At 27.3% G+C, this 13,164-nt stretch overlaps 2 protein-coding genes across 3 annotated transcripts in view; both read right to left on the bottom strand.

The window, feature by feature from the left end:
• The window catches only part of LOC125815375 (probable LRR receptor-like serine/threonine-protein kinase At1g67720), a 191,655-nt gene that overhangs the window by 17,145 nt on the left and 161,346 nt on the right, over positions 1-13,164 (bottom strand). The window lies entirely within an intron of this gene.
• On the bottom strand, positions 5,235-6,471 carry LOC125815386 (ethylene-responsive transcription factor ERF109-like). Its single transcript, XM_049494848.1, has one exon. The coding sequence runs from the start codon at positions 6,420-6,422 to the stop codon at positions 5,529-5,531; it is 894 nt and encodes a 297-aa protein (XP_049350805.1). The 5' UTR covers positions 6,423-6,471; the 3' UTR covers positions 5,235-5,528.

Below are 13,164 nucleotides of genomic sequence, written 5' to 3'. Positions count from 1 at the left end.
ATTGGGACTTTTCCCAATCTTGAATATTATATATTTTACTTGTGGAACTTTTAAAAGGAAGTTTATACCCAAGTATAATATATAATATTCAAGATTGAGACTTTCTTGAATATTATATATTATATTTATTATATAGTAGAACTTGGGCATAAACTCCCTTTTAAAATAATATAGAATATGTATATATATATATATATATATATATATATATATATATATATATATATATCTCACAAATGAAAAAGTCTCAATCATGGAAGCAACATATATCATTTACAAATGACTGAAAAAGCTTTAAAATATTTAAAAGCTATATAATAAAATAGGTTGGCTCTCAAAATTTTATCAGGCTCACATATATTGGGACAAAAAAAATAACACATCATTTTAATATTACCAAAAGAGTATTATAAATAATAATAATTAACAACTTAAAATATCTGAAAGACTTTTTAAAAGGGTTAATTTTGTAATTTTATCCATATTACATAAATTAGGACAAAGTGACCAGTAATGTACATTATTTCAAAGTTACATAAAAATATTATAAATCACAATAATTAATAACTTCAAACATTTAAAAAAAAATGAAAATTTGGATGACTCTCCAAATTTCATTTGTGTCACATAAATTGAGACAACAAAAATAACATATATTGGGTCCATTTTAATTTATTTGTCTTATTTTTTTTATATTTAAAAATTGCGTAAAAATAATATAAATCATGATAATTGACAACATAAAATATGTTTTTAAAAAAATACAAAAATTCCACTGATTCTTGAAGTGAATCTATCGTAAAAATACTATAAATCATGATAATTGACAACATAAAATATTTCAAAAATGTTGTATGTGGATAGGCTTATTATGCCTTAAATAGCGTCAAAGAAAGTACAGGTTTGTGATAAAAAAACTTATTCTTTCATCCACGCAAACAATCGCTTCAAAAACACGGTTATTAGACCCAAAACATACCATTTATATTATTGGACCCGTGCATAGCACGATATGTATATATATATATATATATATAATATATCTCACAAATGGAAAAGTCCCAATCAAGGAAGCAACATATATCATTTACAAATAACTTAAAAAGCATTAAAAATTACAATAATTACCAACTTAAAATATTTAAAAGCTATTTAATAACATAGGTTGACTCTCGGAATTTTATCAAGCTCACATATATTGGGACAGAAAAAATAACACATATCATTTTAATATTACCAAAAAAGTATTATAAATAATAATAATTAACAACTTAAAATATCTGAAACATTTTAAAAGGGTTAATTTTGTAATTTTATTCATATCACATAAATTAGGACAAAGTGACAAGTAATGTACATTATTTCAAAGTTACATAAAAATATTATAAATCACAATAATTAATAACTTCAAACATTTAAAAATATGAAAATTTGGATGATTCTCCATATTTCATTTGTGTCACATAAATTGAGACAACAAAAATAACATATATTGGGTCCATTTTAATTTATTTGTCTTATTTTTTTTATATTTAAAAATTGCGTAAAAATACTATAAATTATGATAATTGACAACATAAAATATGTTTTGAAAAAAAATACAAAAAATTCCACTGATTCTTGAAGTGAATTTATCGTAAAAATACTATAAATTATGATAATTGACAACATAAAATATTTCAAAAATGTTGTATGTGGATAGTCTTATTATGCCTTAAATAGCGTAAAAAAAATACAGGTTTGTGATAAAAAAACGTATTCCTTTATCCACGCAAACAATCGCTTCAAAAACTCGGTTATTAACCCCAAAATATACCATTTATATTATTGGGCCCGTGCATAGCACGGGCAACATTATCTAGTAAATAAAAATTCTATGTATCGTCCTAAACAAAATGTCTTAGTTTTATTGATTATAAAAATTTTAAAATAATAATTATTGTTTGAATATTAGTAGAAATAAGCAAACAATTTTATTAACACATTCGAGTACTTAAACATTTCACAATTAGGAAATTAAATTTAAAATGTGAATAGTTCTTTTAATTTAGCAGTATTAAACTTGTCACGTAAAATATCAAAATTGAAAAATTTACTATATACTACTATGTTAAGTTGTTAACTTTTACTTGTCCATTATTTTAAAAATAGATTTTTACTTTTTAACATTTTAAAAAAGGATTAAAAATAATAATCATATTTTACTCTTAGTATTAATTACTTATTTCTCAAATTATTGTTCAAAATTCAATACTAAATATCAATTATTATAATATCATAATATTAATTATTATTATTTTTAAAACGTGCAAAATTGTTTTTCCAATTGAATAATAATAATAATAATAATAATAATTTGACAGGTGAAATTCAATCAATCCAGGCTAGAACTCAGCTAAAGTCAAAAGTAAAGATGATTTGATAACAGGAAGGGAAAGAATAACTCCAAAATATTAATTACGAATGTGTTTATTGTGAGTTTCTTTTCAAAAAGTAAATTTGAATTGTTTTCCCCTTTTAATTAGGAATGTTTATTGCATGATTCATGAAAATGCCCAACTAAAAGAATAAAACAAACTTGTTTCAATCAAAAGATTAAAATTGATAATTGTTTTTTATTACATTCTTGATATTAAATAAGAATACATAACATGGAAATTAATTTAAGGAAAAAATGACAAATATACCCCCGAACTATCGTAAATGGTATGCAGATACCTTCCGTCATACTTTTGGAACATTGGTGCCCCTGCTGTCTAAAAACTAGAGCATATAGACACTTCACTCTAACGGAAGACTAAATAGGGACACGTGGCACAATCTTATCAGTTGATCCGATATTTAATAAATGTCGGGTTGGTGGATAAGATTACGACGCGTGTATGTCCGTTAGTATAAAGGGTATATATGCTTTAGTTTTTGGATGACAGAGGCACCAATGTCCCAAAAATATGATGGAGGATATATGCATACTATTTACGATAGTTCGAGGATATATTTATCATTTTTAACACTTTAACTTCAACTTTTCACATGACATGTTTAAGGCCACAAGATTAAAGGGTATTTTGGTACATTTGATATAACTTTAATTTAAAACCACAAGATTTAAAAGTCTTCTTTCTTTTCTTAAACTTCGTTCCAAGTCAAACTAGGACATTTTTTTTGAAACAGAGGGAGTACTAGGTTGCATATTCAGTATTTCGATATATTATTTCTAAATATAAAATATCGTACTGAATATAAAAAATATATATATATATTTTATACCATATCTATTATTATAACACCAAAATTACAATATTAGAAATTATGATATACTATATCATGGAGTTAATATTTTACAAGGTCATTGAACTTTATAAAATTATCTAACAAAGTCATTGAACTTTGTTTTATATCAATAAAATCACTCAACTTATAAGACTTTTATCTTTAAAAATCACCAATGTACATTTTTCATTAAAAAAAATTTAGATGACAAATTAAATTATTTTTTATGTCATATAATTATAATTATGAACTCCACAAATAAATAAAATTATAAAATCTGTTAATTTCGAAAGGAACTTAAATCTCAACTCTGTGAAACCAGAAAGGAATGGTAAATCAGATCCCATAATACACATGATGCTTGGCATCAATTAGCTGCCTGAGTAATTAGGATCAGCCACTACATATATTTAATAATAAGAAACAACAAAGTACGAAAATAAAGATCCCAAGAAAGTTATCAAAAATCTGGGTAATTCATTATCTTTGAACAAGACGTCGATTCAGATCGAATTTGTTTGTAAATCCGGGCGATGCGTTCAAAGTGATGGCATAGAGCGAGAGAGGGAAAAAATGGGTATAAAAATAAATAGTTTTTATAATTTTTTTATGGGTAGAGTCCATGATTACATGACATAAAAATAATTTAATTTGTCATTTAAAATTTATTTTATTGATAAATGTAATTGAGTGATTTTTTAAGATAAAAGTCTTAAATTGAGTAATTTTATTAATATAAAATAAAATTTAATGACTTTACTAAATAATTTCTCATAATTTAGTGACATTTTAAAATATCAACTCCTACGAAGAGTAATGAAAGAGCATTAGTATCAAAAACATCAAATCCGTACGCGGTGTATTTGGGCCGTCAACAACACCGAGTAAGACTCTGTCCCACTCCATGTCTCCATCCCACTTCACTCCACCAAATCTCACCCATATGTTCTACTCTCTTTTACTACTCCTTAGACTTTGACATCTGTTAAATACTCTAATATTCTATCCGTTTAATTTTATATGTTACTTATTATTAGTTTTAAAAAAAATTATTTTATTATAATTAAAAATAATTTAATTTCAAATTTTCACTTTATTTTTTAATAAAATAATTGACTATTACATAAATATGACAATAAACTTTATAAGTTTTTTTCTTAAATATCGTGCTGAGTTAAACAGTGCCACATAAAATTGGATAATAATAAATTTAATATTTCAGAAATTATATTAAAAATGACTATAATTAATACTTAACAGTAAAAATAAACTAAATGATAAATTATTTTTTAATTTTTTAAATTGACTAAGTAAAAATTTAACAATAATATTTAGTGTAATAATCAAGTTTAAGTAAATGAAGAAAATATTATATTAGAAAGGTGTGTGACTCTATATCGGACTCACTTTAAAGTTTATTGTTTAGCTTTCTTTGCCCCAACTTGGGTGTACTAGAATATACAAATGAGTAGATAGCACTTTTTTATATTTCCGCTCGTGGGAATATTTTTTTCCTTATAAATAAAGTCAGCACATGTTAAATATGCTTCAGATGCTTAATATATGGCACGTTTTTTTCAGTCGACATATAAAATGAGCTTTCTAACATCATCTTGCGAAATATAGTGGGCCCGGTGCCATCAAAATCGCCAGGTGATTTCATCCCATCTCACACTACCGGTGTAGTTTCAATCTTTCAGTATTGATAGAATCAAATTCAAAATTTAAGATCTAATAAATTAAAGTGTTTTTGCTATTACATACTCCAAAATAGTCATACAAAAAAAAACACCAAAAAAAATTATATTTAAATTTATGATTAAAACTAAATTGTTTGACTTTAAAAATTCAAATGTACTATGCACATAATTGAGATAGATAAAGTATTTATACTCAATATTAAAAAATTCAAGTTCAACTGAATTATGAGGTTCTGTTCGTCTCTAAAAATGGGGAGGCAATTACAAGAACAAAACATTACTCGCATTAATACCTCATGTTTTTTACATTTCATTCGACTTTAATGATTTTTGTCGAACAACATACTGCACAACCCGAAAATGAATAGACTTGCAACTAATATTTTTTTTCTAGGTACTATAGAGCCCAGATTTGATTTTTAAAAATTACAACAGGGCAAAGCACCTTAATATACTAACTTCTTATTTATTTATTTAATTTGTTTTCAATTCGAGTAACTGAAGCTTAATTTCTTTTAATATTGTTGGACTCGTCTTTTTTTAGTAACGGGAAGCTTAAAAGCTGTGAACATTCCCGCCAGAATCAGAAGAGTCGCCATTGAAATTCATCATGGTCAACCAATCTTGAATTTCATTGTCACCCATCAACTGATCCCAAATTTCATTTCCAAAATCCGAATTATTATTCGCTGTCTGCGATTGCTGAGGCTCTTCTGGTAATTGTTGTGGTGAAGAAGATAAAGTGCTCTGTTGTTCTTGAGTGTCAACAGTATAATCCGCAAACGAAAAATTCAATTTAGCTCGTGGACCCCTGAATTCAATGGCGGCTTTGTCATAAGCTCTAGCTGCTTCTTCTGCCGTAGTGAAAGTTCCCAGCCAAACACGTGCAGCTTTTCGAGGATCACGAATTTCTGCTGCCCATTTCCCCCATGGCCTCTGTCTCACTCCTCTGTAATTCTTCTTCTTTTTCTTTGCGATCGCGACTGTAGTAGTACTACTCTTCTTCTTATTATCAGCAATAGGAGCAGCCACAGCAGCAGGCGCAGAAGAAGAAGAAGTAGAAAATGTGGTACCAAAAATGTCGCAGCCTAAACAACCTTGAATTCTGCAAAATTGACAAGGTTCTTGTTCTGCAGGGACACCCAATACTTGTTCGAAACTCGTGGACATACTAGTAGAAGGCGAAGATGAAGAAGTAACAGTCGTGGTGGTGGTGGTGGTGGTTGTAGTGGTGGCAGTAGAATATTGATGAGGCGAAAAGAAATTGAATCCTTGATTGTTTTGCATTGGAATATTACCATTGATGACATTTTTCAGAGTCGCAACCATAACAGAGTACTCTTCATCTCCAGTAAGCCTTGGTTGCTGCTGCTGAAATTGATTGTTATTTTGGAGGGAATTCGAATTCAAATTCGAAGTCGGTCTAAATCTCTTATTTAACCAATGCATAGTTGAAATTTTGGTCTTTTAAGTTTCAGATAGTTATTTTATTTTTCTAGTTGAGTTGAGAGTTGAGTTGTGAAGTAAGGTCAAAGGGGAAGCAGTGGTTTATATACCGCGGAAGATGACAGCTCATACACTTATAATACACGGAATAAGAATTTTTAGAGCTTATAAAAATTGTTTCAGTTATTCACCTAGGTGATGTATTTGATGACACCATTTTGTGGGGGAGCGTTCACACGCTACTTTTTGGCCTGGACCGCCTTATCAGTTATGTTTGCGCTAAAAAATAATTTTGGGGTCCATTCCCCACTTAAATAACGCCATTTTTTCTCCCTCTAATTTTTTAGGCCATTTAAGAAGTGTACGTATAAATTAATAGTGGATACATGAGGTGGGACATTTTAGTAGCATGATGTAAATATAGGTGTAAGTTTTGTATATATTTAATTTTATTACTAAAAAAATAAGAAAAAATAAAAATTTTAATAATTCTATAAATAAATTCAAAATAGTTAAAGATAATTTTTAAAATGAAATTATCATCCACTACATTATCGATCTCCATATCTATTAATCTTCCCCATTGATCTTTTTAAGCCGTGTGCTTAATTTTTGTGGACATTACCTAAATTATGATTGGGACTGTTGATTTGGGTAGGGGTTGAAAAGTTGAAAAATTGAAAAATTGAAATTATATCTGAACATGCAATTTCAATTTCAAAAGTTGTATTTTTTATGATAAATATGAAAATTAAATTTCACACATTTAGAATTTTAAATTAAAACTTTTATTCAAACTATATATAAATACACACTAATTTTCAAATCAAACTTCAATTTTTTAATTCGAATTACATACCAACAAAACGGTTGGGTGTCAAAAGGTGTGATTGAAAAATGAAGGATTAGTGATTTTTTTAGAAGAGTTGTGACTTTTTTGATGTGTTGTACTTTTCTGAAGAATTGCGACTTTTCGGAAAGATTGTGACTTTTTTCGAATGGTATGACTTTTCTAAACGGTTGTGATTTTTCTAAAAGTTCGTGACTTTTTTGAAAGTTTGCGACTTTTCCAAAGAGTTGTGATATTCCGATAGTACACAATAAGCACTTGTTCATACTACATTTTGTTAGTCTATAAATAGAGGGTTTCCTCTCATTTCTTAACAATGGATTTTCTTAACTTCTTACTATTATAGAGATGCAAATTCTAGTTTACTTTACTATCGTTGACATCGTAATTTTAGATACTGATACACCGATGAATAAAATTCTACTATCCTGAAAGGACACATGCCAGTAACCTCAAATACTTGAGGGCAATAATTTTCTTAAGGGATACATTATGCATTCTATGGACTTAATTTACTAATTTTAATGTTCTAATTTTAAAAATATACTTTAAACTTTGTTATTTTCTATGAATTTCTCCAAAAAAAAAGTATTCTAAATATCTTAATAATACAAATTAACCAACAAAAAACCCTAAAGAAGTTTGTAAAACAACTTCAGCATTATGCAGATGTTAGAATTTTCTCTTCTTTTTTTCTCCTCCTTTCATCCATCTCTTTCTTAGAATAAAATAAATTATAAACACACAATTAAATTTGACAAGGAATAAAATATATATTTTGTAAAAAATTAAAGAGCCAATTTATGTAACGTGATTTCTTTTTAGTCATTTTTAATTTTTTTGAAATAAATGGTAAAAGTACAGCATCTAGCTAAAGCGCAAATTCGTAATCCAACATGTCTAATCATACAGTATTAGTCTGTTAATTCATCATTAACAAAATGAATAAATACTTGTGTTATTTTTTCGAATAAGAAAACTGTTAATTCAGGGCTGTAAATGACCAAATATCTAAAAGAGATCCGCGTTTCACTTAGCAGATATACTAACACAAGCCAATAATAACTTAATTAACTCGGTTGATTACTTAATTTGATACCTAATGTTCCAACGTTATTTTAAGAACTCCACCAATTCATAGTCACATCTTAATTCGATCTATGATTTCATTATTAGCCCATTTGAACATGCGATAAAAATCATGATATGAAATTGATATTTTGTTTGAATATGTAATTTGTTTCTTAAACAGTATCCCCCTCCCCCAGTGAATATGAAAACCTCATAAGTTACGAAATATTTGTAAAATTTCTCCAATTCTTATACGTTGATTAAAAAAAAGAACACCAATAAACTCGTGCTATTGAGAAAAAAGAAAGAGGCAGTACAAATGATACTTTTCTTTTTTGTCCTAATTGCAGATTCGTTTGTTGTACAAATGATATTGACAAGAGAAAAAGCTCTTCATTCCTTTTTCTTTTTAGTACGTTTAAAAGATTTTTTTTTCTTTTTAGCAATTTTTTTAATTCAACATTCTGTGCCATATGTTTAAAAGTCTATTTGGTCATTTGGATTGACTTAAAAATTGGGTAAACATATTTTAAAATTATTTTTAGCTTTTGAAAATGTTTGATAAGATTAAAAATTACTTAAAATAAGTTTAAAACAACTTAATTTAATAAAGTTAAAATTTAAAAAATAGGTCTCCCTACTTTTTATTTTTTGACTTAAACGTCATTTAAGTTTGAGTTTTTTTTATAAAAAAAAACCACTTTTTAAAACCAATCAAAACAAACTCTAAGTTCATATTCCATGAGTATATTCTTAATTTAAAATCATAACATTTTTTAATAATATTTATCAAATCAAATTCAGAAAAACAAATTGAAACAGAAAAAATATATATTTTATGGAGCCATGTTGATTAGACGTTTCATGGAATCACAAGGTTGTAATTTTGTGGGCACCAAACGCCCCAACAACGTGAGATTTTTGAGGTTTAGTTTTCACTTATTATATTTATATACTCCGTACACTCTATATTTTAGCAATAAGTGCTCTTAATATATAGTGTGGTGCACCTTAGGTCGGCAACTAAAGACTCAAGATTCCCCCTTTCAAGTCAAGATATAATAATAGCATGAGTTAGATATAAAGGCTCAAATTAACCATCAACTAAATTATTGGCTATGAATCATTCTTCAATTAAATAATACAGTAAGTAATTGTGGGGTTGTCTTTATATTCCCGTTATTATGTGTGTCATAAAAAAAAAATCATTTTAATTTTGGTGAGATGATTTATAGTCATAAAAATATCTATGACTTGTTTTAAATTATAAGTTTCAAAAGGTTTTCGATTTATTATTAAACTATGTTGCCAGTCTAAATACCTAGAACCGAAGTAGTTTGATTTCTTTCCTGCTTTTTGTTTTCTCATTTGATGTCCATTATTCATTTTCAACTAAATCGGATTCACGTCAAAAAGTGTTATATTTAGGTAAAACACTTTCTAATAAAATCAATTTCATATCAAATGAGATCAGAACTCAAAATCTTTGATTGAGGATGAAGTACTGCTCCAATACTACTCCACCATAACTCTCATTGGAGTATAATTAACCTCTTTCTAATTAAGGGGATGTCTATATTAATGGCAGAACCAAAAAATTCTAATAGGAGTATTATGTGGAGTCGCACATGGGTGGGATAAGGGTTCATTCATTTCTTTATATATTCTTGGACAATTCTTTCTTTTAAGCTAGCTTTTCATATTGATCTAACTAGGGCTAAGGTCTATTTCTTTATCGCTATAGTAAATGATTTATCTCAACTCATTGTTTTCGAGTCCTAAATTGTGCAGGCTTCATATGTTCAAGCTTGAATGTGTGGGTGGTGTTGGAGTATCCCACATAGATGATTAAATAGTCATTGGTTTCCGTACACAGTCTTAGACAATCATGTTTTATATTTAGGTAACTTTTTGAATTGAATTAAATTTAAAATTCATTTCTTCGATCGTATTAAAAAAAATTACACTGAGAATTTTTCTTATATAAAGGGGCCATTCAACATGCAAGTTATAGCTCAGCCCCTGATCTATACAGATGAATTCAAGATGTTTTAACAATCGTGTTTGTAGGTTACTAGGTATATCTTACTTAGGTGACGTATATAGCGCAAAAGTTATAAGACAAATAACAAGATATATTATGGATAAATGTGAACTTATATCCACACAAATAAATAATAAATGGATTTGAAGCACATGGCGCTATAGTTTAATTAGGACAAAAAAAAGATACGGATAAATGTGGATTTATATCCACACAAATAGATTTGAAGCCTTTTTGTTGTTAGCTTCTATCTCTATATCTGATATTTTCTATCTCAATTTATACGACTTATTCTTCTTTTTAATCAGTATAAAAAAGTAACATTTTTCTATATTCATTTTAATTTTAAAATACTTATTTTATCATTAATGTAATAATTTTTAACCATATAAATATTTATCATTTTAGACAATAAATTTTAAAAGTCTTTTTTTTCCCTTAAATTTCGTCTTAAGTAAAACAACTCATATAAATTAAACAATGATAAGTTTCATTTTGATTTGACTCAAAAAAGTTCACTTTATTCAAACAATGACAATTTTCCTTTTTTTTTCTTTTTCTTTTCTAAAACAAAGGTCGGTATATGCAGTTTCCTCATGTGACTCAATAAATAGTAATAGCACTAATTAAGTAGTTATCCTCATGACTCATATATGCATTATAAAATGGAGGAAAAAAACAAAGGTCTTGTCTAGAAATTGGCATCTATAAAGTCATAAATTATTGAAATTATTATTCATAGAAAAGCAATGAGTACAATAAACAAATATATATGTTATTATTAATGTGAATATAACAAACAAATTTTACAGTTGAAGAATATATAGTTTCAAAAATGAAAGAAATTGGAGTATACTCGCATTTGACACTGGCCTGAGTGGAAGACTACCAAATTATAAACTATATATCTCATTTAATTTCGCTACAATTATAAGATACAAATTAATTTGAAAGTAATACACCAATTAATATGAATAATATGGCGAAATATTCATATGAATTATTTTTATTTTAAAAAAAATGTACGATATCTAGTAAAGAATGTGTCAAATAAAAATTGATCAAGTAAAATAAAACAGATGGAACACAAGAATAATTTGTCAACTAACATTAAATTTTCATAAAAAGGCATGAGACCACAATTGACAAAAGTAACATAGACATTGCTATAAATGACAATTGACAAAAGTATTACAGAAATAAATATTGTTTGACTTTTTATTGTTAATGTGGCCACGTACTTCACGCTAAAAAGGTCTCGTATGGCTACATACGGCTTCAAGCTTCTAATTTTAGTAAAAATTGACTCAGTCATCTATTAACTTTTAAAAATATTCTCTTTGTCCCTAATTACTTGTCCACTTTTTTTTTTTATAGTTGTCCTTAATTAATTGTTCATTTTGACAAATCAATAAATGACAATTTTTTTACCTATTATATCCTCAATTAAATGATTAATTACTTTGAAAAATATAAAACTTTTCATCTACTTCATAATTAATAGGGGTAAAATGATAAACTCACTATGTCATTAATTGTTTTCTTGATAAGTGTGACAATTCAAAAGTGGACAAGTAACTAGGGAGAGAGGGAATAGCAAGTAGGAAAAGTATTTGACTTGCAAAACATTGACCATTATGTTAATTAATTTATTTATAAATTATTGACTTATTCTTTGATTATATATATAGAAAGGTTAAATAGGAAAGTAGACTTTTCCCCAACCAATTTAGAAATAGGTTTGTTTGTTAATTTTGGCTTTGGCCAGTACTTGTTTATTATTAATTTGTTTTAAGTAATAAAATGGCCTATACGGCTAAAATATAGTTTTTTTTTTTTTAAAAAAGGACTTATTCTTTGATTAAGTTAATTAATTTCATTTTAATATAAACGTCCAACTTTTTCACACGAAATGATTAGCCTGCACATTTTTCCTTTAACTGATCGCAATATACCATAAGTTGATTGAGTTGTCATCCATGGACCATGAGACTACATATGCGATGTGGCTTGTGATAGACCATTTTTTTCCCTCAATCTTAAAATATCTTACTTTTTTTTAATCCCATACCTCACTTATGAACTACACTGGATATATTATTGTTGGTTGTATAATTATGTTCAATTTCTTAAAAAGAAAAGAAAAAACTCACATGTATGTTATACAAATACAACGAGGATTCAACTCTTTGAAAAGTTAATTTTATCAACTATTTTTGACTCAATTACGTATAAATACAAGCTAAACTTTAACTCTTGCCTTTATAATTCAAACAAACTTTAACACGCCTTGACTATTTCATTAAGTACTTATTATATCTCACCATCATATGTATGGCCTGGAAGGGAAGGAATCACGATAACGTTTTTAATTAGTTTTCTTCTTCTTCTTCTGTGTAGAGGCATTTCTTTAACCTAATTGATAGTTATTAGGATGAATCAGGGAGAGATATGAAATCTCTATGATTTTCTTCCATTCTTGGAACTGTCACATGCACCCTTACACCTTGTTTTGTATTGTATTGTATTATATTGTGTTATATTGTTAGTTTAAATACAATGTTTGTTGAAATTATGCTGTATCGTATTGTTTAAATTCATTGTTATGTAACAATGAAATGTAACGACCAATTTGGTATGTGATCGCATCGTTACCTTAATATTTTCTTCTCATTTTGTCTTTATTTATTATATAATAATCCTATTTCATCTTTTATCCTACATTTTCATAGTAGTTCTACCCCGTACCCTACTTTTCTTGTAGGTTTATCATTCAAATT

Source organism: Solanum verrucosum, unplaced genomic scaffold (assembly GCF_900185275.1).
Source record: "Solanum verrucosum unplaced genomic scaffold, falcon-dt-bn FXZP01000261.1, whole genome shotgun sequence".
In the NCBI taxonomy this organism is placed as follows: Eukaryota; Viridiplantae; Streptophyta; class Magnoliopsida; order Solanales; family Solanaceae; genus Solanum; species Solanum verrucosum.
Note: the sequence above shows the minus strand (reverse complement) of the source record. Positions and strands in the feature narration are given on the sequence as shown.